Genomic DNA, 27,689 nt, shown 5'->3' with positions numbered 1-27,689 from the left:
AAAAAAACACAATATTCAGATTTAATTTTATTTACTGTCATATAGTACATTGTCAACTATATTTACATACATTGTTTTACTTCTGATAATCTTGCGCAAGCTTGCTCACGTAAAAGGTACAATAGAAAAAAATGTTTGCCACATTTAAAAGATTTACACAGCATAAACTTCAAAGTTATATTTGCATTCAATGCTTCTGCAGTATATGTCTTTAACAAGGTCAAGATTTAAATTTGTATATCTACAGGTCAAGTACAAAGTAGCTGATATACTAAAAGAAACATCATTTAGTTGAAATCTTTACATTGTAAACACTTGTCTGATCCAAATTAATAGAATACTTTAGGTCAAGGCTGTACAATGGCCTTTCTCTTTTAGCATTCATGGAAAACTTATCTCCCCTCCCTCTTCACACATATTTACAAAACAATTTTCGGGTGAATTTTACTGCAGAGTAGTACTAATAGAACAGACTAACAGAACATTCATGCAGTGTGGATGGATGTTCAAATGAAATACTGGGACTCAGCTTCAGTTCTCAGCACCCCATGCTACTAATTGCTTTCAATGGAGCACAGAAACACTGGGAGTCAAAGGTAAGCATACTAACATTTCTTTGTCCAACTAAATATGGCAGTCCCCATCAGGTCAATTTGCATGGCAAAAATTAAAAATAAAAGTCAATGAAAGTACGATACATTTTTGATGCATACTCAAAAGGACACAGTTTTATTGCCTTACCCCACAGTATTCTTTTCAAACTCAGTGCAAAAACAGAAAACACAGGGACCCATAACCAGAAATTCATCTTCATGTGACAACAGAATACAAGCACAATATGTTTATGTACACCACTTCACATAAAACACCTGAAAAATCTTTTAAATTTAACCCTTTTGATCAATAAGTCAAATTCAAAAAAGCAGCTTGTTAGTTTTATTTTCTGTTCTGTTAAATGATGCTCTCTCTACTGGTCATAAACTGTCACTTGCACATCAGGTTCAGTAACATGTTCAAAAGTCCTGAAAGCTACACATTCGCTAATCACAGGCATGCCAAATGAGTCAATAAATGTTTTATGAAGTGACATAATAAATATTTTTCAATGAAACTAAACATCCCTTTGTCCCCATGATTCCTTTTCCTGTGTTGTATGGAGTGAGCAATCAGTGCATAGACCTCCAGAAAGTCTGTACGGTGCAGAAGAGGCAAAAAAACAATCTCTGGCCCTTCATGTCACCAGCTGTTTTTGAAAAGACCTGTTGCTCAGTCAGCACATGACGCGATTCAGACAGTGCCTACTCAGCGCCGGAACCAAAGCCAGCTATTGATCAACCAGAACCCCACAGTGATTGAGTACATGATGATTTCACGTCGGGTACGCTCTCTGTTTTCTTCCTCCAGAAGCTGGAGTCGACGGTTGAGTTTAATTATCTGACAGCAAAGATAGAAAACAAATATCACATTTAAAGGGAAGCATTCCATGCATTCCTGTTCAATGTAGATTGAAAAAATAATTATGTTACAAGAGTGCAAGCATTGTTTGAGTGTACTGTATTTACATGGAGAAGATTTTCTTTTATGGTGGGAAGGATTGGAAGGGTAATGCTTAGTGCATTATTTTATCTCCCTTCCCTTCTTGCAATATGCACCATTCTCAGCCAAAAGGAAAGAAACACATCATACACTCAGGGCCTACCAATGATGCTCCTCAGTCAACTTGACAGAATCCCAAAAGGTTGGCATATTTGTGCACAAAACATTGGTGACAGAGTGTTAATAAATTAATGTAGTACCTGTCTTCGTAAGGAAACAGAATCCATAAGAGCCATATCATCTGGTGTTCCTTCCACTGCAGATTCACAGTTGGAAAGGCTATACCTAGGGACAAGGACAGGTGAGGTTATCTTCTGTATGCCCAAATCAAGAAATAATTAATTTCATTCAACTCCATCATTGTTGTACTAAGTTAAAGGAGAACTACATTACAGATGAAATTATGTGTTTCATTTCACTACAGTTACTGTATATTATCCCCCATCCACTCTGGGCTCACTTACTTCAAACTGCTGAGTGGCTACATCATCTTTGTGCAAGCTAAGAACTAGCAGTATGGTCTATTTCAATGATTCCAACTTTGATTATTGAAATGTTTATTTCAAACATTTTAGGTAATTAAATGGTGAGAAATTGCTAGTGAAGGAATTCTTTGTATAAGAGGGAACAATGTGATATTGTAATAATGAAATAAATGGTGCAACTGCAGGATTTAATTTCTCTATTAATAGGCCAATGAAGTAACTGTCACTTCACAAACAACCTCAGTCTAAATGTTTAAAAAAAATAAATTTATATTCTAGATCTCAGAAAGCAAGTTAAACCTTTAATAGGTCAGAAGTGTTCAGCTTCTTTTAGGTCTAGATGGCCATTCAATGAAGATTGTTTCTAGCCTCTAAGGCTATCCATTATCCTTTTTATACTGGCAACTGAATAATCAATTGGATCCAAACTCCAACAACCAATTTGAACTCAGTAAATTCTCCACTTTAACTTAAACCAAATCAAGATATATAGTAAACCCATAACTGCAGGTTTCAAGCAAAAACCAATTTAAAAAGATGCTAAATAAATGGTGCCTGATTCATGGCTGCATCTATTCTTCACACAAATGCCATATAGTTAATGTTGCATATCCCACCTATGCTTTATCCACCCCAGCCTTTAGTGATTTTGGTGTTACATTAAAAACACCCCTATCTAGACTCCCAACGAGCTGTACAAGAGCCACATCCAAAAATAATTGGTTTGCATCTTGCCCATGACAATGTTGAAAATGCTGGTCCCTTTAATTAACTCTGATGTAAGTCCTGGTTAATCGAGAACAGGTGATCCTCATTGCAGTTTGTATTTAAAGGCTGGGGTTTTCCCCAGTCAGGAGAGGTACTTCTGGACAGGGAGTTAGTCCAGAAGGGAAGAGTAGAAACTGGTATTTGTACTGAACTATGGGATTGAGAATAAAACAGTTGTGGATCACAGACTGTCTCCTGCTTCCTGATTTTGGTGAATGAAGAACTGCCAACTGATCAGTCCATTTCAAATAAAATATGGTTTTTCTGACAAAGTTTTTTTTAAAATAAAAGGACCAGCTTCACTCAATGCATTTACATGTATTGCAAAGTTAGACCAAATTATGACACTGGTTCACACTCTAAACAGGACATTTGTAGTCTACTCTTAATTCAAAATTGTTTAATTCAAATTATCTTAATATTTTAGGAATGTATTCCCACCTTGCTGTTAGATTGCTTGATTTAAGTTACAGGCCAATTCATTTCTTTTTAGTGAAACAACTTCAAATTATCAGGAGTATAACAAGCAACAAAGGAACTGCCTCCATAGCTACCACAAAATCAAAACAAATTAACATGAATTGAATGTATTTCATCCTTTCACTGCTCATACGACCAGCTCCTATTACAACAATCATAGAATTAATAAATTATATTTCTGATTAGAAGTTCACCAGTCAAATAGTTTCCAAAGTTGAAAAGCAAAGGATGTGGGGCTAATACCAAAGCCTGCAATGGAGACCATGAATGGCCATTTTTACCTGGAGCCATCAAGCAGAGGGTTAGATGAAGTAGCACAAGTTGACCCACCATGAAGTACTGCTCTGGTTTCCAGGAAAAGATACAATAGGACAGATGACAGTATTCAGGATATAGAATGGCAAAGGAAAGAACAGAAATAAGTATACACAGACTTAGACAGACAGGTCTTCGATTATTATAACTACAAGATGCAATGCTACTTTTTATTGAAAACAAATTTACATTTATATACAGCCTTTAATATAGCAAAACATCTGACTGTTTACAGTTTCAAAAATAAAGCATAAGGTCTTATATCAATATTGTACTGACCCATTCCTATGCACTGAATTACTGTACACAGTAATGACCCTAATTTATCAAAACCTTCACAGTACCCTCCATACTGCAGCCTTTATGAAGCAACTTCTAGGCACCATCACTCCCTGTTGGTGTAACTAGATGACAGTACCTTCAAAGTGATTGTGCAAAGGATCCTAGGGCTAAAGCAACAGTTTCAGTAAACTATCGTGATTGTATTTCTTTGTCAGATGAAGTTGAGCATTCTGCTGTCTAGTACATATTGCACATCATACCCTGGGTCTTATTCTACACAAGAGTAATTTTCAAAGAACATGTGAGAGGGGTGAGTGGGGGGGGGGGGGGGCAGGGTAGGAAGAGCATACACATTCCATAAGCTACAATAAGAACTAGAATTAAAGTGCATTCTTTTGCAGTTATCCATACAGCCTTTCACATAATTCACTAGTATGGTAAGCACTAGCATGACTGTGCATGAGAAAAAAAAAATGCATACAAAATAGGTAGTTGAATTGCATGGGAAAGCAACCTAATCTCCACCACTCAGGTCGTTGATTTTATTCCTATGTTGAAAGTAAGTTTGAGGCTCTCAAGCTGTTATTCATTTAATTTCTTTTGTTTGACAAAAATGGCAAATAGCTCTAGGTCCCTTAAACGCAAGCAGAGGTTGGCAGAATTGGATTTATGAAAAATAAGGATCCGCTCCTTGGTTTGCTTTGTGAAGTTTATACCACTGGGATGGGGTAGGAGAAGGGAAAGAGGGGTTTGCTGAGTATGTCTCACTCTTACATATTTGGAATGCAAAACTCATAGTTCAACATGGTGTCATTAATGTTTGTGATAATAACCTGTATTGTGTCACAGAAAATTCATGATTTTCACATACAAGAATTCTGCTATGGGCTGTACCATTCCAGCTGTATGCTGGTCAATCTCCTTCAATACAGGGTAAAATATAACAGCAGAGATCAGTCACAATACATCTCATGATTAGAATTAGAAAAACAAATGGCTAAAAAAAGATTAGCTTTGCCAATAAACAACATTGTGCAAGTTAAGGAGTAATAGATTGCTACAGGCAAGTATAGCACATGCATAACAGGCAGGTCCAAAATTCACCTTTTGTGCATTGAACATAAGTTTTCTTGAAACACCTCCAAATTAATAATTAAACAAATTTAATAAACTAATAATTAATGAACTATAAATAAGCTGTTCAGTTTCAATGCCAGTGCGTAGATGTCTAAACTTAGGAACAGGAGCATGCCATTCAGCTCCTTGAACATATGGCCTGATCCCAAACGCAATGTCTGTACCCAAAGTTTTATTTATAAACCAAACAGGCTTGTTTTTTTTTAAATTTTGGAGTCCAATATCAGCTGTATTGGTACTGCAATGTCCCTTAAATCATAATTGTTCTATGATTTACCACAATCGAGCACCAACCCCCACTTCCCGTCCCTTTTTTGCAGAGCTAATATGAATAGCACAGTAACATAGGTTACAACAACATGGGTAGAAAGAGGGATGAGGTCCTGCATCAAGAATTTAGGGAGCTAGGTAGCATATTAAAAAGCAGGACCTTAAAGGTTGTAACCTTTGGATTACTCCCAGTGCCACCTGCTAGTGAGTATAGGAATAGGAGGATAGAGCAGATGAATGCGTGGCTGAGGAAGTGGTGCAGGAAGGAAGGCTTTAGTTTCATGGATCACTGGGTCTGTTTCTGTACAAGTTGGATGGGTCGCACCTGAACCGGAACGGGACCAACAGCCTTGCAGGGAGGTTTGCTAGTGCTGTTGGGGTGGCAGGGAGGGGGGGGGGGGGGGGGGGGCGGGGGTTTAAACTAATTTGGCAGGGGGATGGGATACAGAGTGGAGGTACAGTAGGGGGTGATGCACAGCCAAATACAGAAAAGAAACCAAGTCAGTCTGGAAGACAGAGCAAATATAGACCTGTTAAGGCACAAGTGAATAATGCAAGGCTGGATTGCATCTACTTTAACGCGAGGAGTCTTACTAGTAAGGCAGATGAATTGAGGATAAAAGCAAAATACTGCGGATGCTGGAAATCTGAAATAAAAACAAGAAATGCTGGAACCACTCAGCAGGTCTGGCAGCATCTGTGAAAAGAGAAGCAGAGTTAACTTTTCGGGTCAGTGACCCTTCTTCGGAACTGACAAATATTAGAAAAGTCACAGGTTATAAGCAAGTGAGGTGGGGGTGGGGCAAGAGATAACAAAGGAGGTCCAGATTGGACCAGACCACATAGCTGACCAAAAGGTCACGGAGCAAAGGCAAACAATATGTTAATGGTGTGTTGAAAGACAAAGCATTAGTACAGATTAGGTGTTAATACACTGAATATTGAACAGCAGCAAGTGCAAACCTGAAAAAAAACAGTGGGTAAGCAAACTGAACAAACTAAGATGAAATGAAATAAATGCAAAAAAAAGATTGTAAAAAATGTAAAAAAGAATGTAAAAAAAAAAGGAAGAAAAAATAACTAAAAATGAAAGTAAAATGGGGGGCTGTCATGCTCTGAAATTATTGAACTGAATGTTCAGTCCGGTAGGCTGTAGTGTGCCTAATCGGTAGATGAGATGCTGTTCCTCGAGCTTGCGTTGATGTTCACTGGAACACTGCAGCAATCCCAGGACAGAGATGTGAGCATGAGAGCAGGGGGGAGTGTTGAAATGGCAAGCAACCGGAAGCTCAGGGTCCTGCTTGCGGACTGAGCGGAGGTGTTCCGCAAAGCGGTCACCCAGTCTGCGCTTGGTCTCCCCAATGTAGAGGAGACCACACTGTGAGCAGCGAATACAGTATACTACATTGAAAGAAGTACAAGTAAATCGCTGCTTCACCTGAAAGGAGTGTTTGGGGCCTGGGATAGTGAGGAGAGAGGAGGTAAATGGGCAGGTATTACACCTCCTGCGATTGCAGGGGAAGATGCCATGGGACGGGGACGAGATGGTGGGGGTAATGGAGGAGTGGACCAGGGTGTCGCGGAGGGAACGATCCCTTCGGAATGCTGACAGGGAAAGGGAGGGGAAGATGCGACTGGTAGTGGCATCACGCTGGAGGTGGCGGAAATGGCAGAGGATGATCCTTTGGATATGGAGGCTGATGGGGTGAAAAGTGAGGACAAGGGGAACCCTGTCACAGTTCTGGGAGGGAGGGGAAGGGGTAAGGGTAGAGGTGCGGGGAATGGGCCGGACAGGTTGAGGGCCCTGTCAACCACAGTGGGGGGAAATCCTCGGTTGAGGAAAAAGGAGGTCACATCAGAAGCACCGTCATGGAAGGTAGCATCATCAGAGCAGATGCATCGGAGACGGAGAAACTGGGAGAACGGAATGGAGTCCTTACAGGAGGTAGGGTGTGAAGAAGTGTAGTTGAGGTAGCTGTGGGAGTCGGTGGGCTTATAATGGATATTAGTAGACAACCTATCCCCAGAGATGGAGACAGAGAAGTCGAGGAAGGGAAGGGAAGTGTCAGAGATGGACCATGTAAAGGTGAGAGAAGGGTGGAAATTGGAAGCAAAGTTGATAAAGTTTTCCAGTTCGGGGCGGGAGCAGGAAACGGCACCGATACAGTCATCAATGTACCGGAAAAAGAGTTGGGGCAGGGGGCCTGAGTAGGACTGGAACAAAGAATGCTCGACATATCCCACAAAAAGACAGGCATAACTAGGACCCATGCGGGTACCCATAGCGACACCTTTTACTCGAAGGAAGTGCGTGGAGTTGAAGGAGAAGTTGTTCAATGTGAGAACAAGTTCAGCCAGACGGAGGAGGGTGGTGGTGGATGGGGACTGGTTAGGCCTCTGTTCCAAGAAGAAGCGGAGAGCCCTCAAACCATCCTGGTGGGGGAATGACGACATTGATTCACACATGGGAATATGATATTATTGCCATCACAGATACATGGTTGAGGGAAGGGCAGGACTGGCAGCTCAATATTCCAGAGTATAGAATCTTCAGACATGACGGGAAAAGGGGGGGGGGGGGGGCGGGAAGGGGGTGTAAAAGAGGAGGTGGCATTGCACTATTGATCAAGGAGTCAATTACTGCAGTAAGGAGGGATGATATCTTAGAAGGTTCCTCCAATGAGGCCATATGGGTAGAACTTAAAAACAAAATGGGGGCAATCACTTTGCTGGCTGTGTACTAGATGGCCTCCAAACAGTCAGGGGGAGATAGAGGAGCAGATATGTAGGCAAATCATAGACAGGTGTAAAAATAATAGGGCCATAATATTAGGGGATTTCAACTTCACCAATATTAACTGGGATAGTCTTAGTGAAAAAGGCTTAAAGGGGGCGGAATTCTTAAAATGCATCCAGGAGAGCTTTTTGAGCCAGCACGTAGAAAGTCTGACAAGAGAAGGGGCGGTACTTGACCTAATCTTAGGGAATGGAGCCGGACAAGTGGTAGCAGTGGGGAAGCATTTCGGGGATAGTGACCAGAACTCTTAAGATTTAAGGTAGTTATGGAAAAGGAAAAAGATGGACCGAAATAAAGGTGCTGAATTGTGGGGGGGAAGGCCGATTTCAATACGATAAAACAGGATCTGGCCAAAGTGGACTGGGAGCAGCTACTTGGAGGAAAGTCTACATCAGACCAGTGGGAGTCATTCAAAAAGGAAACAGTGAGAGTTCAGGGCCAACATGTTCCTGTAAAGGTGAAGGGTAGGACCAACAAGTCCAGGGAACCCTGGATGTCAAGGGATATAGAGGACTGGATAAGGAAAAAAAAAGGAGGCTTATGGCAGATTCAGAGCGCTGAAAACAGCGGAGGCCCTAAAGGAGTATAGAAAGTGTAGGGAGGTACTTAAAAAAGTAATATTAGGAGAGCGAAGAGGAGGCGTGCGAAAACAATGGTGGGCAAGGTAAAGGAAAATCCCAAGGTGTTTATAAGTATATTAAGGGCAAGGGGATAACCAGGAAAAGAGTAGGGCCCATTAGGGACCAAAGTGGCAATCTGTGTGTGGAGCCAGAGGACATAGGTGAGGTTTTAAATGATTACATTTCATCTGTGTTCACTATGGAGAAGGATGATGTAGGTGTAGAGATCAGGGAGGGGGATTATGATATACTTAAACAAATTAGCATTGAAAGGGAGGTATTAGCATTTTTTGCGACTGGAAGCCTGTGACCAGTGGTGTACAGCAGGGATTGGTGCTGCGACCCTTGCTGTTTGTAGTGTACATTAATGATTTAAACATGAATATAGGAGGTATGATCAGTTATTTTGTAGATGGCACGAAAATTGGTGGTGTCGTAAATAGTGAGGAGGAAAGCCTTAGATTACAGGACGATATAGATGGGCTGGCAAGATGAGCAGAGCAGTGATAAATGGAATTTAATCCTGAGAAGTGTGAGGTGATGCATTTTGGGAGGAATAACACGGTAAAAGAATATACAATGGATGGTAGGACACTAGGAAGCACAGAGGGTCAGATGGACCTTGGTGTACTTGTCCATAGATCACTGAAGGCAGCAGCACAGGTAGATAAGGGGGTTAGAAAGGCATATGAGATACTTGCCTTTATTAGCCGAAGCATAGAATATAAGAATAGGGAGGTAATGATGGAGCTGTATAAAACGCTAGTTAGGCCACAGCTGGAGTACTGTGACAAGTTCCGGTCGCCACACTATAGGAAGGATGTGACTGCACAGGAGAGGGTGCAGAGGAGATTCATCAGGATGTTGCCTGGGCTGGAGCATTTCAGCTATGAAGAGAGACTGGATAGGCTAGGGTTGTTTTCCTTAGAGCAGAGAAGGCTGAGGGGGGACCTGATTGAGGTTTACAAAATTATGAGGGGCATAGATACGGTAGATAGGAAGAAACTTTTTCCCTCAGCGGAGGTGTCAATAACCAGGGGGCATTGATTTAAGGTAAGGGGTAGGAGGTTTAGAGGGGATTTGAGGAAAAAAATTTTCATCCAGAAAGTGGTTGGAATATGGAACGCACTGCTTGAGGGGGTGGTAGAGGCAGGAACCCTCACAACATTTTATAAGTATTTAGATAAGCAATTGAAATGCTATAGCATACAAGCCAAGTGCTGGAAAATGGGATTAGAACAGATAGGTGCTTGATGGCTGGCGCGGACACAGTGGGCCGAAGGGCCTGTTTCTGTGCTGTATAACTCTATGAACATGCTGCTGCCTGTGTTTAACAAGAATATAAATCTCAATATGATTTAAACTATGCCCAGACTTGAGATTTATGCACCATACAAAATTAATTTAAAACTTCTGTTAGATTAGTCTGCCAAAAATATTCAAGCGTTATAATAGAAAGGACAGCCCATATATAATTTAGCCAAAAGCTGTTAAATGCCACTGGCTATTGATAAACAGGCTCTAGTAGGTTTAGTTGACATAATCAAGCATGAGTAAAGAAAATGACCTTTTGCTGCTTTCTGTAAATTAAAGAAGTTGTATGCCTTACAATGTGGCCACAACAGTTTAGGCAGTCCTGAAATACCATAGAAAAATTACGACACAAAAGGAGGCCATTCAGCCCATCGTGTCCGCGCCGGTCAAAAAAACTAGCCGTCCAATCTAATCCCACTTTCCAGCACTTGGTCCATAGGCTTGCAGGTTACAGCACTTCAGGTGCATGTCCAAGTATCTTTTAAATGAGTTAAGGGTTTCTGCCTCCACCACCATTCCTGGCAGTGAATTCCAGACACCCACCACCCTCTGGGTGAAAACGTTTTTCCTCATGTCCCCTCGAATCTTTCTACCAATCACCTTAAATCTGTGCCCCCTGCAATTGACCTCTCTGCTAGGGGAAACAGGTCCTTCCTGACTACTCTATCTAGGCCCCTTATATGACGATTCAGGAATTTTCCTTGTATTGGGTATATAGCTCTTTTAAAAACAAAAAGGGAGTGCAAGTTTCTCAGTTTCTGTGCTTTATCACATTCTTCAATATACTTAGGAAGTCGACGGGTGATACCTTATGAATTGCTATGACAGCTACTTGCAAGAAAAATCCAACTCATATTCCTAGTGAATAAAGTCAACTACTGAACTACAGTAAAACCAATCTTCAAGCCTATGATTTGATGAGAAATTATTTTATCTAAATATTTTTCTATAGACAGGATTCCTTAAAGATCTAGCAGACAAATATGGAAGATCATTAGCATCCGGTACTTGGATAACTTTTCCACTTAAGTGGAAAAGATGCACTGCAGCAACTTGCCAAGGCTCCTTCAATAGCACTTCCCATTACCACCCAGAAGAACAAGCAGCAGGCATGTGGGAACACCACAACCTCCAAGTTCCCCTCAAGTCACACACCATCCTGACTTGGAAATGCATTGCAATTCTTTCATCGTTGCTGAGTCAAAATCCTGGAACTCCTATTGAACAGTACTGTGGGAGTACCTTCATCTCATTGCAGTGGTGCAAGGCGGCAGCTCACCACCACCTCTTCAAGGGCAATTAGAGATGGACAATAAATGCTGGCTTGCCAGCGTCCCCCACATTTCATAAATGAATTTTTAAAAATTAGAGAAAGTACAACTAGGACACCATGTGGCGAGACTGTGAACAGCAATACAAGAATAAAGGTAGCTGGAAAAATTCAGCTACAAAGATTTAAAAAAAGGTACATTTTTGGCATGTCATTGTAAGTGCAGAATACTCAACTTCAAAGAATCACAGAATAAGCTAAAATGAAGCAAAGCGTGGCTACCCAACCCGAATCCGACTAGACTTGACGACCTGTGTCGGGTTCGGGTCGGGTCTCTCTTCCGAGTCCAGCATTCGGGCTCGGGTAGGGTCGGGCTGGACATGGACAGTGCTGCCTTGCTCCGGGAAGTAATCTTCAATTGAACATTCAGGTCAAGGCGGGAAACGTACAGTCCAGACTCCACACTCTGCAGTGAGCGTCTCTATGACATCATCGCGCTCATGCTGTAGCTTCCACGCATCCAAAAGTGATTCTACACTAGAGTGCACTATGGATGCTCGTGTGTGAAAGTTGGGCAGGGTGGCGGGTGGTGTGCCGTTGGTTCCTGGTGTCGAGATCAAGCTCAGATTCCCAACTACATTTGCATGATTCTGCAGGAATAGCCTGCTGCCGGAATGGATGAACAAGATCACAACATTTGGACAAGGTAGAGCACAATAACCTGTTTGATCACATTAACTTTATTACGGTAGTCGGGTCGGGTCAGGCGCGGAAAAAAAATAAAGGACTCAGGCCCGGGTCAGGTTCAGGTTGGATGTGGTTGGGTCAGGCCCAGGTCAGATTTCAATTTTATACCTGAGCTGGCCTTTAAAGTGAAGTGTCCTGAAGAAAAGGTCAAATGTGGCTATGCTAGAGAATAAAAAATCTACATGGTCCACACACCACAGACAGACTTTGGGCTAACATTGTATATTTCTAATGTGATCACCAATTTTTCTCCCTCCACCCTGTCTCCTTTGAAGAGTTGACTTCTTGATCGTGTACCCAGGGCAAGGGTCTCCTGTTAATAACTCACCCAACTGGGCGTTATTCGTGCAGGAATGACAATAATAAGTTGCAGCAGGTCATTTGATGGCCGGGGACAGGGTAGTAAACGACAGAGGGGAAGTCATAGCCAAATACAAACTTGCTGTCACCTGACATCACACACACACTATATATATATATATATATATATATATATATAAAATACACACACATCTACCAAGGATCACTATAGTGAAAAGCAGCAGTAACTCTGACTGATTTTCCCCATCTTATCCCAGGGGTGCGCTGAGACCAACTATTCCTGACAAAGCATTCAAAAGGGCTCTGGACAAGTTCCTGTGAGTGAAAGACATTTGAAGTTTTAAGAGGTAGGTGGGCTAAATAGTGGATTCAGACACTGTGGGATCTTGGAAATTGTGTAATTGCCTGCAAGGGTCACAGTGAGGAATTTCCCGAGTTCTTTTCCAGATTGGGCTAAGGTTTTCCTCTCCCCACACAACCCCCACCATTTTCTTGCCTCTTCCAGGAGATTGTGGCACTCTGTGAGTGGGTTTAATGGTCTGTGTAGATTGCACCATGTAGGATATGACAAGCATGATGTACCAGTTGGTCTTTTTACATTCTTTTTTTATTTTTGTTTTGGCAAATTCAGCATTATACTGGAACAACCATGATCTGTATATTCAGCTACTCAGAGGATAAACTCATTGAGCATGAGGGAAGCTCTACTTTTATGTATTATGTGGATACAATCTGTTTTTGTCTTCTCTTCCAGGGTGGAGTGGGGGGGGGGGGGGTGGGGTGGGGGGGGTGGCGCGGAGAGCCCACCAGCTCGAGCTGAAGGGACAGCAAGTAACCTGCTCCCATGTTTCTACCAAAATAGCCCAATCCTATGTCGTTCCACTGACAGCTAGACTGAACTCTCAGTGTAGGGAAGATGCAGAAACATATTCTACTGCCAACTACTTTAAAAGTGAATTTTGGACCCACCTTTTAATATCAGAACACAATAATTAGACATAAGCTACTGCTTCTAAAAGTATAGATTATGGAGAAGGAACGCCTAACGACAAGCAGTTAGCATCCTCTACTGTATTACAGCACAACACAACTAAAGTCCAAACAGCCAATCACCTTCTGCGATTTTCATCTAGCATGTCCAAGACTTGCTGGTAGGCCCTACGGGTGGTGGAGTGGATTATTGACAAAATGCCATGAGGAGAGTATGCGTTTGGTCCGTCTTCAGAGGAGATGAGTGGAGGATAAAGACGAGGCTGAGGTTGAGGTTGGGGAGTTGGTGTCACACTGTCCATATGCACACAATAGAGTAAGAGAAAAACATGGAAATCAGATTCAGACAGAAGTACAAACAGACAGCGAGCTTTACTTAAGTGATATTGTAGAGTACTAGTCTCCTAGTCACTTCTAAGCTCTGAAGATAGCTCACTTTAAAGGTGACACTACGTGTGGTGCACCTTTATGTGAGCTGATTATTTAAAAAAATAATTAATCAAAATATTAGCAAAATATGGATCTCCATTTCCTTCAGCAAACATTGATTGGAATGGAGAGCAGATAAACAGGAGGAACACCAGTCAAGGGGATTCCCATGAAGTGTACTTTATCCATAATAGTGATACTGCTGTAAGAATCTTTTCTTTCCCCTTCTTCCATCAAGTACTTACTTTGTGTGTATTTTTCTTTTTTTAAAAAAAAAGCAAATACTCAGAAAACTGAAAGAAAACAGGCAAATCAATGGACATGATTCAGTCCATGAAAGGTGTCTTAGCAATCAATGCCAATACTACGGACCAGAAGTACTCTCAAGGGTCCTCTTGGCTTATGTTACTTCCATCAAATGCGCTGAATGAAATGAATACATAGGGTTCAACTGCCCTATAAATGGCAACATTGTACCTTTAAATAAAATCCATACAAGCATTATTTCAGTAAGTTACCATCTCTTGGGTAACATATGGTACCAGTGAAAAGAAAAAAAGACCATGTTACGGACATATACCAAGACTTTACAGAATTTTTAAAAAACTACAAAAATACCATGGTAATCAAAGAATTTTAATTTTTTTTAAAGAAAAATATTATTCCCCTGAGTTTTAGATGTGACAGTGAATATTCAATCTGGTGTATAACCTTAAAAAGATTACAAACTTTGCAGAGATGCAAAGGTGTGAATGTAACGTGTGAACCATAACCAGCCATGCAGAGCTCAGCGAGATAGCGAGCAGGTTCTAGATCAAAGTTAAGACCATGGTTTTCAGCTTCTGCACCTGCCTGCTCCCAATTGTTCACCTAATGGGTGGAATATGCGGGCTTGTGCATGTAGAAGCAGAAATCCTTGGCCTGTAGGTGCTAAAACATATGGTGCTGCCAAAACTGAAGCGCAGCATCATAGCTGGGCACTTCAGAGATTCAGTGTTTGGAAGCTTCTTGTTGCTGCATTGGAGGATTTCAATTCAAATCTTTAAATGAAAGAGTAACAAAATGGCAAAAAGTATAGTATAAGATGGTAGACACAATTGTGCATCTACAATTCCCAATAAAGCTGAGCAGGTTGCAGGGCAGCCAATTCCACAGAGAGGGGAAGAACAAAAAGTAAACTGAACACGTCCCCTAGAGCTGCTCTATTGCACTTCCTGGAAGCTTTTTACAATGCAGCCTTGATTAGGGAATGGTGTATGGTTTAGGGGTTGTCAAAGAGTAAGGAGGATAGAATATTGCACTTTAAAGCACTGAATCCTCAGGTCTTCTCTTTATAACATGGACTAAAATAATCAGGTCTTCTTGCAATAACGTATTGCAATCCTCTAATGTAGCAACATCATCTCACATATTTGCATACAAAGTAAACTTATTTTTTGTTCTGAGAAACCAGTAATATACTTGTATAATTTGAAGTCATCTATAAATAATGAATCCTTCTAATGCCAGGCCAGCCTTATCTGGTACAGTGACTGGCAAGTGAAAGATCTGAGAGACTCTTTGCGAGATCCAAAAATCTTCCACTTTGCCAGTCACCCTCTTGCAACAGGAACAGTATTCATATCATCTAGCCAGAAACGAAATGGTCCAGTTACCATTTAAACTTCCTGTCAAGTGCTAAATGGGAGTTGCTGCTGCAGAGGGTCAATGAGAGGCAAAGCAGCCAATGGTCTTTTAGATATATGCCACTATATCCAAATTTTACTCAGTTGCTCTTTCTCTTTGAAATATTAAAAAAACAGGAAATTGAGCTTTTAAATAAATTACATATACTTCCTCCTTAAAAAGTTTTAGTATTGGATTCTTTGAAAAAAGAATTATTTCGTAGTAAAAATGAGATAAAATCCTCAGTAATTTTAAATTCTCAATGTGGTGTGTCACATTCCTGGTCTCAATTTTGTTACATTCAATAGATTTATTGGGAATTAATGAAAATACAAGATGAATGATGATGAAAGTTCAAAGTTCTGGATATCAAATTGACTCCATTCCAGCTAAGCTTTACTTCCATAAATAATGATAATGCTAACACAGTTTTCTCAGTATTCCCCAGTGGGTTTTTAAATGGAGGAATTATGGCAAGATTTTATTCAGAACTTCTTTAGAAGGAACCATGTAGATTCTTCCATTTAACAGAACTCTTGGACTTCAGTTAACCAATATAAATGTAAATATTGATAAACTGCCTTTTTCCCCACATATAACAGTAATGGAGATGCCTATGAATGAAATGAGGTACAGCTTGCTGTCAGAGCTGTGGAAGAAAAATCTTAAAAACAGCCACCAATTTATCTGTCACTTGACAGGCATTGTCAAATGAATAGCTCAATACATCTGAATCATGCAATTTGGATGAATATTCCACCTCCCCAATCCAAACATCAAATGCGTTCAGCTACTGTAAAATCATACTAGACTGCATTTCTTTCTCCGAAAAAATCAGGATGATGAGAGTGCTGCCGGGTTTGATATTTGTAGCAAAATCTTAAACCCATTCTTTAAATGCAGTTAAGATTTCACTAAAAATAGAGGAAGCCCCTCCCCTCCCCCAGCAGGTTGTTCAGCTCTTGAAATAATTAACTGTGCAAGGCTGAGTTTAAGTTATTAAGCCTGCAAATCAATGCTGCTACTTTCTGGTTCTCATTTTTTTACTAGTCATTGTGTTCTATGTAGGCCATCTTCTTCACTTAACTAGAGTTTTAAAATAATTTTCACAATAGGTACATGTGACATATCACATCCCCAAATGTGGTGCATAATTTCAGGCAGTCAAAAAGTAAATTAAGGTTCCTTATTCTTTCAACCTGATGGCCAGGCATAGATAAACCATTCAGCTACAAAACCACTAGCTCGCTATGTTTAAGTTCACTGTACAGTATAGGAAGATTATTACAAATCACTTTTTCTGCTATTGTTTGATTGGAAAAAAAAACTAGAATAGTGACAAGGAACTCTCAGTCTACAGAAATAGTGGGGTGGGAAAAATGATAAATAATGCAATTATTAATAATTCTCAAATCCGCCTCTATCAACATCAGGCTCAAATGTTCTCTATTGAAAGTATAGCATAAAGCAAACAGAACTGTGTTTTCAAATAGTATAATTATATAGTTATTTATCATAAACTTTTGATTATAACTTACTGTTCAGCTTCCGGTTTGCTGAATCAAAGGGAAAGGGGAAGCAGCTTCTCTTTGTGGAGAGATGAGGGTAAGTACAACGAGCTTTGATCAGGGTCATTAAAACAGATACGCTAACAAGAAACTAAATGTACCACAGGACAAGGGTCTTCATCAAGAAGAATAAATACCCAAGAGCAATTAAAAATTATTTATTTGCTTAAAAAACCCTACTAAAGTGGATAATAGTTAAGCTCTAGATCATTACATACAAACACTGGCTGTACTTAAAAGGAATAAAAGAACAACCATAACGACATGTGGTCTAAGACATTACTGAGTTCCAGACTGGGAAACAATGCACCATATACCAAGGAACACCATAAAAGAAAATTACTCAAGCTTTAGATTGAACTGAAATATTGTCCAAGGCCTACTCACATGGACTCTGTTCTGACAAGCTGCCCGTTCTGTCGGGCAGCATTTTCGCTCATTGAACGCTCCCTTCGTACACGACTATGTGAACGAACCTGAAGAGAAGGTGTTCAGTTAGCAGACAGATTTGCCCAATTACTTCCAAGTTTAAAACAAAAGCAAGTCACTCAACAACCTCTTTTTTGCAGAGCACATTTTCAATACCCAAGACATTTTCCTACCGCATCTAAAAAAAGCCATTTGCTAGCTTGTGAATAAAATCAGTGACTTCTCCCCTTCTACAATCCTCATTTCTGTTTTTCCCTCTTTCCTGCTACATCTGATCCTTTATCTATGCCCAATACTGAAATGTAATTTTTTATTTCTTTTAGACTTATTGCCTCTCATTAAAATATTTGATAGGTTTCTAAGTCAAGACCTCCAAGTTAAAAACAACAAATACTTTTTCAGCACCAGCACATGCAATAATCCATTTTCCATATTAAGGCTTCTGGGATAGGAACAGTTTAAACAGAAGACTACTAGTACAAACCTCGGCTGGTGCTACTATGGCATTAGAAGGTGGAAGTACTTTAAACAAATGAAGAAAACCTTAGGCTGCAAATTGGGACAGACTGTGGAGACTGAAATGATCAAGTACTCCAAAGAACACATTAGCTTATGAAATATCTGTGGAGGGCACTAGGAATGGACAAATGTTCTAGAATTTTCACTTAAGCATCTTGAGATTTTAAGTATTTAAACAGGAAGTTTGCTAAAAAAAAAAAATTAAGTGGATTGAATAGATTCAGTACACTACAAGTGCTGTGTACAAGAGTGGGCTTGATAGGCTGAGTAAACTTGCTCTTTTCTTTATGTTCTTGTGATAGAGGAACACATTTTGCTTAGCATTCCATTACTGTTATGTAACGGAGCCAATCCCTAAATCATCTTTATATGCTCCAGGTGTATTGGTACAAACCTACTGTAAATGATAGAGGTGACAAGGAATAAAACTTCATCTCCAAGGAACTTATAGGCCTCATTGTGTCTGGTTGAGCTGTCTAATATTCTTACATTTTCCTGCGAACATTTAGCTCTAATCCTTTTAGGAGTGAGTCACAACTCAATGAAAACATTTAGATAGCAGCTGAAACATGCACAAATGTGCTCTTTTCTTTATGTTCTTGTGATAGAGGAACACATTTTGCTTAGCATTCCATTACTGCTATGTAATCCCTAAATCACACTGAGTAACTAAGAGCCACATGCATTTTGGTGGCTGCATCATCAAAACGGGAATGATAAATCATCATTCTGAACCCTGGTTGCTGCAGAGAACCCCGATGACACATTGCAAAGAAAAATGTATTTAACAAAATATGCAGTATTATTGTTCATGCATGGTCCTATTACATTAATTTTTAGTACATTGCAGGGATACAAGAATTATGATGGGCAAGAGAATCCACTTGTATCATTAACCACTTACCTCCTCACTCTGTGGTGTTGGAACAACAGGTCGCTCAAGATCCAAGAAATCGAAGGGTTGCTCACTTAAAGTGAGCACACGAGGAGGGGTTTTCAATGCCAAAGGTTCTGTCGGGGTTGATGTCATCAGATCAATATCCCTTGGTCTGGAATTGTTATGGTCACCTAGAACAACAACCAGCACAGTCTGTCACTCTTTAGAAGGTCTTCAGGACTATACAACTACATTATTAAAATTAACATACGCAACAGTGTATGCAGCACAGTGGCGCAGTGGTTAGCACTGCAGCCTCACAGCTCCAGCGACCCAGGTTCAATTCTGGGTACTGCCTGTGTGGAGTTTGCAAGTTCTCCCTGTGTCTGCATGGGTTTCCTCCCACATGCCAAAGACTTGCAGGTTGATAGGTTAATTGGCCATTATAAATTACCCCTAGTATACGTAGGTGGTAGGAAAATATAGGGACAGGTGGGGATGTGGTAGGGATATGGGATTAGTGTAGGATTAGTATAAATGGGTGGTTGATGGTCGGCACAGACTCGGTGGGCCGAAGGGCCTGTTTCAGTGCTGTATCTCTAAACTAAAGTGACACAATCATCAAACACTAATAGGAAAGCAGAAAAAAATCCCTACAAACCAGAAACTGGCCAGAACTATGTAGAAAATACAGAACTATCAGTAAGATTTGGAATGGAGGAGGAGGATTATAGTAGCAGAATAGCCTTTACTATTTTTCTTTTGGACCCAAAAGATTTTAGAAAAGGCCATATTCACACAAATCTCTGTTCAGAATTTAAATTCTTTGAGATCAGACATGAGTATGCACTGAAACTCAGAGAATTCAGAATTGTATACGAACCTCACTCATCTGGAACGTTTTCCAGTGGTTTGCGCATCAGAATATTTATCGTACTCCGTTATTAGCCAATTTACAAAAATCAAAATGAGAAGAAACAGGATTACTGGCGCTTTTGTCAGGGATATCACTTAAAAAGACAACAGAAAAGTCTGAGCTATCATTTAATACCAAAATTCAGTTCAGTGCTTTTAATATAATTTTGCAGTTTTGCTTCTTCGTTCAGCATTAACATTAAAAATTTAATTACACCAGATAATCGAGAAGCATTGCCCTTATCTGTAAAGAATGCAACACCTCATTAGGTACATATGAAATAGGAGTAGGTAACAAGAAGCTTCAAACCTGCTCCACCATTCAATAAAATCATGGCTGACCTTCTACCTCAACCCACTTCCATCGCCCTCTAGGCTAGAGAATTGCGAACATGACTTTGTAATATTTTGCCTGGCTAATGAAGTAGCACTGGAACAAATACAAGTGTCTCTGTCCACTTCCCTTAGAGGAAAGGGCACAACTGTTACACAACAAATTGTCCATTCAAATTAAAATGTTCTGTAACGTTATGCTTCGTCTAAATTAAGATAACTTACAGGATATAAAGAGGGTTTTCATGTTACTGGATTATATTCTGGATGATGGTGTAAACAGGCAGCTGATTTTAGGAACAAATTTCCCCTTTTTAAAAACTTGCTTCCTGTTAGGTACTGGTCATGATTTGCAACTACTTGAATCATGCAGTCCTGCAGAATTAAGTGTTGGTGGACAGAATAGAGGCACACAAAGCATTTACCAAATAGCACCAGAAGCAGTGATGGTGCTTTCTAGCTACTAACAAGTAAATCTGCGCAAAGCATAATTTCTGCAAGGAGTGGGGCATAACTTAACCTCCCTTCCTCTCGTCCCCACACTGAATATATAGTCACTTTCACTACTACTCCAGATCAAGGGTTATGATGCTAATATAAACGGCACAGTGGTTAGCACTGCAGCCTCACAGCTCCAGCGACCCGGGTTCGATTCTGGGTACTGCCTGTGCGGAGTTTGCAAGTTCTCCCTGTGACCGCGTGGGTTTTCGCCGGGTGCTCCAGTTTCCTCCCACAGCCAAAGACTTGCAGGTTGATAGGTAAATTGGCTATTATAAATTGCCCCTAGTATAGGTAGGTGGTAGGGGGGATGTGAGGGGGTAATGGGATTAATGTAGGATTAGCATAAATGGGTGGTTGATGGTCGGCACAGACTCGGTGGGCCAAAGGGCCTGTTTCAGTGCTGTATCTCTAAATAAATAAAAAAAATAATAAAAGATGCTTCCTGAACAGGACCATCTTGCTCTATATAAACACAAGTCTTTCTTTCATTTTTGTTTTTCAAATGAGGTTCAATTAAGACTCAAGTGTTGTGAGGATTTGTTTGATGAGCGACCTGAACACTGTCTTCAATCGTGGGTCTGAAATTCGAGGCAGGCAGAAGGAGGTCTTCCATTGGGCCTTGTGCAAAATATGAGCTGTGAGATAGACACATAGCAAAGAGAGGGGAAAGGTATTGGGTGGGAGTACGATGACCTACATAACTAAGTCACTCAGTGCCCTGTGCGGAGACTTGGTCTTACAATGGGAGAGAATCTCCGACATGAGGATCTAGATTAAGCAGTTGGTGATGAATAAGCATAGTAATCAGCATTGCATGCGAACAGCTAGACCATCAAAGGAGCTGGCCAGTTGGGTCTGCCAGGTAGCTGATGTAATTCTGAAAATTCAGGAGTCTGCTCAGCAATCCAGAGTGCAGTAGGGGCGGGGGGATTTCAGAGAGAGGAGTCAATGAAGATCTCCAACTAGCTTGGAGTTCACCAGTTCTAAAGACTGGGGCTCTTTTCTCAAGAAAAGAGAAGGCTCGGAGGTGACAATGTAGGTCTTCAAGATTATGGAAGAGTTTGATAGGGTAGATGTCGAGGAGATGTTTCCATTTGCAGAGATGAGAACTAGCAGCCATTAATATAAGATAGATGCATTTAAGGGGAAGCTAGATAAGTACATTAGAAAGGAATAGAAAGATATGCTGATGGGGTTAGATGAAATGGGAGGAGGTTCTGACATAGACTTCTTGGGCTGAATGGCCTGTTTCTATGTTATACATCCTACGTAATTCAATTGCTACGTAATATTTATAAAGCTTTAACCTGATACAGTACCTGCTATAAAAATCCTTTCTGGCACCTCCATTACAACTGTGGTACTCTGACAGTCTCCTTGTGCCCACCTGTCTTCACCATCCTCCGCTGCAACCTGCAGCTTCTCGGGAACTCTCATTCGCTGGCTAATGCCTTCGGTGTAATCCATCTCATACTGGATGCGGTTAATTTCGGCCATGTCAGCGGTGGGAGAAGGAAATGCTGCTACATTCATGATACTGAAAGCAATAATGATGATTAGAGCAAGGCATGGCAACCGTAAAAGAATTTAAAGGTTTTCTCAACTGCAAGACCAAACTAAACCACAAGCAACACACACAACTGAAATGGAATGCATCAGAAATTAAAATAGCTGTGACATTAATGATGCAACAGAAATGCCCACACCACTAAATATTCCGTAAGTCTTGTTCTCCCTCTTGTCTGGCCTGATATGATCCTACACAGTTCAAAAATCTCTGAGATGTTAGTTAACAGAATAAGATCTGATTAGTTATTGTACCCATTCTCTGATTTACACTCTGCACTGTCAATAATGCTTCATTAAAGCATAATGGCAGTTGGATGAAATTTTCATATGCCCAATATACTCAGTATGGATACAATTATAGATTTTGCTGTACAATTTGAGCTACATAACACAACAGTAACTTGCATTTGTATAGCAACTTTAGCATCGAAAAACATCCCAAGGTGCTTCACAAAGGCATAGAGTTATACATCACAGAAACAGGCCCTTCAGCCCATCGTGCTTGTGCCGGCATCAAGCAACTAACTATTCTAATCCCATTTTCCAGCATTTGGCCCGTAGCCATGTATGCTATGGCGTTTCAAATGCTCATCTAAATACTTCTTAAAAGTTGTGATGCTTCCTGCCTCCACCACCTCTTGAGGCAGTGCGTTCCAGATTCCAACCACCCTCTGGGTGAAAAGATTTTTTCCTCAAATCCACTCTCTACCTCCTGCACCTTACCTTAAATCTATGCCCCCTGGTTATTGACCCCTCCGCTAAGGGAAACATTTCTTCCTATCTAACCTATCAATGCCCCTCATAATCTTGTACACCTCAATCATGTCCCCCCTCAGCCTTCTCTGCTCTAAGGAAAACAACCCGAGCCTTTTCAGTCTCTCTTCATAGCTGAAATACTCCAGCCCAGTCAACATCCTGGTGAATCTCCTCTGCACCCTCTCCAGTGCAATCACATCCTTCCTATAGTGTGGTGACCAGAACTGTACACAGTACTCCAGCTGTGGTCTAACTAGAGTTTTATACAGCTCCATCATAACCTCCCTGCTCTTATGTTCAATGCCTCGGCTAATAAAGGCAAGTATCCCATATGACTTCCTCACCCCCTTATCTACCTGTGCTGCTGCCTTCAGTGATCTATGGACAAGTACACCAAGGTCCCTCTGACCCTTTGTACTTCCTAGGGTCCTACCATCCATTGTATATTCCCTTGCCTTGTTGGTCCTCCCAAAATGCATCACCTCACACTTCTCAGGATTAAATTCCATTTGCCACAGCTCCGCCCAGCTTACCAGCCTATCTATATCGTCCTGTAATCCAAGGCTTTCCTCCTCACTATTTACGACACCACCAATTTTCGCGTCATCTGCGAACTTACTGATCATACCTCCTATATGCATGACTAAATCATTAATGTACTTCACACTTTGCCTCACAAAGGCATATTCGACAAAAAGTTGAGTCAAAGAATGAGATATTAAGAAGGTGACCAAAAGCTTGTTCAAAGAAATGGGTTTTAATGAGAATCTTATTGTAGCAAAGGTGGAGAGGCAGATGGGTTTAAGGATGGAATTCCAGAGGGTGGGGCCCAGGTGGCTGAAGGCAGTTACAAACGGCAGGGCAAAGGGAGGAAGTGCACAAAGGTGAAATACTGATGATCACTATGATGGTAACAATGGGTGCCTGACGTGATGAATTACTAATATTACAAGAGCAGACTGGATCAAGAGCTATTTTTCCTAAAGATTATTAGTACCAAACTATGCAATAACCCTAGTGATAACACTGGAGAATATAACTCTTGTATTTACAATTTGCACAGTAATGTAGTCATACAATTATATTTTATGCTATAAACACTATTAGTCAGTAAATCAGTGACTGAAAGGCATAAATTTAAGATCATAGCCAAAAGGGAGAGGTTATGAGTTTGTTTGTGCAGAGGGTCATTGGGATATGGACACCCTTGTCAGAAACAGTGGTGGAAGCAGAATACATAGAGCACAGAAAAGGAAAGTGGATAAATAGCTGAAAATGAAAAATTTATGGGTAAAGATGGAAATGTGCCCAAATGATTAACTCCATGAAAGAGTTTGCATAGATATGATGGCCTCCTTTTGTGCAGTAAAATTCCATGATTCTACTCCTCTCACTTTAACTATATTTTACAGAGTAGCATACTTGCAATTTATAAATATAAATTTGTTCTTGTTATTAACTATACCCAAGTTAGATCACCAAAATACAATATTTCTGCCTTTCAAAAAGAAATCCACTTTTGCTCCCTACCACTCCCAGAAAAAGTCTTCACATGCTACTCATGATCCCAGCTAAGAAATTCTTGGAAAAAGTATTAACTCAAGACTTGTGAGGAGGGGTAGGCCCAATTCTGGTAATTTTTCCAGTATGAGGTAAATTAACAAAATATGAAAAAATATGTAAAGAAGAAAATTAACAGTGTTCAGTACCATTCGCGACTCCTCAGAAACTGAAACAGTCCGTCTCCACTTGCAACCAGATCTGGACAACATCCAGGCTTAGGCTGATAAGTGACAAGTAACATTCGCGTCACACAAGTGCCAGGCATCGACCATCTCCAACAAGAGAGAATCTAACCATCTCCCCTTGACATTCAACGGCATTACCATTGCTGTATCCCCCACTACCAACATCCTGTGGGTCACCATTGACTGGAAAATTAACTGGACCCCAACCATATAAATACTGTGGCGGTAAGGGCAGGTCAGTCAGGAGTGTGATAGAATACTCTCCACTTGCATGGATGAGTGTAGCTCCAACAACACTCAAGAAGCTCAACACCATCCAAGGCAAAGCAGCCTGCTTGATCAGCACTCCAACCACCTTAAACATTGATTCCCTCCACCACTGGTGCACAGTGGTTGCAGTGTGTAACATATACAAGATGCACTGCAGCAACTTACCAAGGCTCCTTTGACCTTTTAAACCAGCGACCTCTACCACCTAGAAGGGCAAGGGCAGCAGACACATGGGAACACCACCATCTACAAGATCCCCTCCAAGCCACACACTATCCTGACTTGGAACTATATCACCGCCGTTCCTTCACTGTCACAGTCAAAATCCTGGAACTCCCTTCCTGACAGTTGGTCCGCATGGCCTGCAGCAGTCCAAGAAGGCAGCTTACCATCATCTTCTCATCAGCAATTAGGAAAGGGCAATAAATGCTGGCCTTGCCTGAGACTCTCACATCCCATGAAAGAATTAAAAAAAACTGTGCGTGTGCCCATTAGTACTGCACTAAACTATCAGCCATGATGCCTAAATGATATAACCATCTGAATGGGAATGCTACCATGGAGAACAAAATTTGAAATTAAATAATAATCTCTTTCAGGAGATATCAATACATCCCAGAGACCCAATCCTAATTCCTAAATATTTACTGAAGCAACACAAACAAATTCATAAATATATAAAATAATATACAAGCAAATTCAATCTCTTTTGAAGAAAACTACTGGGTTACAAATTGGAGTACTGGAGAGATTTATAAGTTGAGGGAACATGATCACTTGTTGGGGAATATAAACAGTACACAGCTGCCCACTGTTAACTGAATCCCTCTCCTTTGATGTTGCAACAGCTGTGTTCGGACCAATTCCCCTCCATCACCCCCACACCCAGTGTATTTGTGTATTGACAACCCCATCCATGGGATACAATTTCCACATAAACTGAGGTTTAAGCATGTGCACAATTAAACTAGAGTGTTTTCATCAAGAACATTAGCAAAAGGAAAAATCGCTCAGATGAAAGCAAAAATGAAAGCAAAAAACCAAAACGATGTATCAAATACCAAAACTTCCTGACATATTCAGTCCTGGCAAGAAATTACATTGCTAGAGTGATTAGTTATAATAGTTAGGTGTCTGCAAATTGGTGGTGTTGAAATAACAAACTTGAAGAATTTCATCATGACGAGAATATTCCTCCTCCAAGTTGCCATTTAAAAAAAATCCATACTAAGGCCTTTGGCAATACTGCATCATAACTGGCTCCCAGAAACCTAAATATTAGAGCTGGCTAACCCTCTAATTTTCCCTTGCAGTTTTTGAGATCATTCTTGTTTATACTCAGTACCACCCAGCAGTGGGGAAAATGGGATGTGACAACACATTCCCATTTCCCTGTGTTCTACTAATGGTAGCCATCTTGCCCCAACATTTGAGAACTCACTCAGCAAACCCTTCTAATGCTGTTACATTCCATCCCGCCTTAAATAACCTCCTTAAAATCTCTTTGATTACCTAATGTTCCTTCTGCTCCTGCTAAACAGCCTTGCAACAACTGTCTTACATTGAAGACATATATTATAACATTGTATAATATACGTTATATATGGGAATGGTTGCAGCTCTATCCTGGGACTACTCTTTATAGTGGATGTCCATTGTATGAGAATAATTGCATAGGCAGATATGTTTTGTGGTCTCCCAATTTCTGTCCTAGCATTAAGCTTTGACCTCAAAGAGCAACCCTACTAAACTGGTCCAAGCTTTCCAAGTCCTACACCAGCTAACACCATTATTATGTGGTAACCCCACAGCGTGAAGCTGCTAACCAGGGCCAGATCTGGCAGCGAGGAAATGGGGGAGGGGAGAGGGCAAGTGATGTCCTTCCCTTGCATTTCATTTTAAAGTTATTCATCTGGTACCATTTCTCGGAGAAGCTTTAGCTAAACGCTTTTTTCCTATGAAACTGCACACTGATATTTTTTCCACCGTACTTTCCCATACTGATGTTTACCTTCGCTTGGCCGGAATTGCGGCGATTTCACTGAGAGGAGAGGCCAGGGCTCGCACTCGACGCCAGGCCGCAGCTTCAGTATTGATATCAGAAGCTTTTTTTTCGGGTCCAAGAGATCGTCGAAACCTCGTATCACAGAGCAGGAGCCATTTCGAAAAGGATGACACCGAACGGCCAATTCTTCCCACCGGGAAAAGTCGACAGAGGCGGAATGAACTGACCTCAACAGACCGCCGTAGCCGACGCTGCTGTCTGTACTGCGCATGCTTGCTAGCCGCGACGGCGCCCAACAGCGCATGTGCGGGAACGACGCATTCCCACACAACCCCCCGATGCGCATGCGTGCCTGGTGTCAGCACAGGGGAGGAAGGTGTTTGGTGGTGTAGCTGTTGGCTGTAGTTTGGAGTTTACAGTATGTGTGAGGATTATTGACAAAGCATGTTTGTAATTATTAGCACTAAATCAAGCGCATAATTAAACCACATGTAAGTAAAGCAAGGTTAAAGTTTATTTCTTCCCCGCATTGGGATGGTATGGTGTTGAAAATTATATTGGAAGTAGTACCACAGAATGGAACAGTTCTGAAAGCAAATCACTATTTTAAATCAAAATCTTATTGACATTACGGCACTTCTCTGCATCAATCCAAAAGTCTGTTCAAAACACCAGTATGCAGCCGCACAAAAAAGCAGGACTAATGACACTAA

The 27,689-nt window shown here is 40.9% G+C and overlaps 1 protein-coding gene across 4 annotated transcripts; it reads right to left on the bottom strand.

Moving 5' to 3' along the window:
* Positions 1 to 27,249, bottom strand: mffa (mitochondrial fission factor a). 4 transcript variants are annotated; one of them, XM_068042508.1, is made up of 8 exons: positions 26,983 to 27,249; positions 21,948 to 22,165; positions 18,907 to 19,070; positions 17,442 to 17,530; positions 13,516 to 13,686; positions 3,611 to 3,673; positions 1,797 to 1,881; positions 1 to 1,434 (listed from the first exon to the last, which is right to left on the bottom strand). In XM_068042508.1, exons 2-8 carry the CDS (start codon positions 22,159 to 22,161, stop codon positions 1,303 to 1,305), a joined length of 918 nt encoding a protein of 305 aa, XP_067898609.1. In that variant the 5' UTR covers positions 22,162 to 22,165; positions 26,983 to 27,249; the 3' UTR covers positions 1 to 1,302. The 4 variants fall into 4 exon arrangements, with proteins under 4 accessions (XP_067898609.1, XP_067898610.1, XP_067898611.1 ...); XM_068042509.1 differs by lacking the exon at positions 3,611 to 3,673; XM_068042510.1 differs by lacking the exon at positions 13,516 to 13,686.
* Positions 27,250 to 27,689: the final 440 nt, after the last annotated feature.

This window comes from Heterodontus francisci, chromosome 11 (assembly GCF_036365525.1).
Source record: "Heterodontus francisci isolate sHetFra1 chromosome 11, sHetFra1.hap1, whole genome shotgun sequence".
NCBI classification, from domain to species: Eukaryota; Metazoa; Chordata; class Chondrichthyes; order Heterodontiformes; family Heterodontidae; genus Heterodontus; species Heterodontus francisci.
Note: the sequence above shows the minus strand (reverse complement) of the source record. Positions and strands in the feature narration are given on the sequence as shown.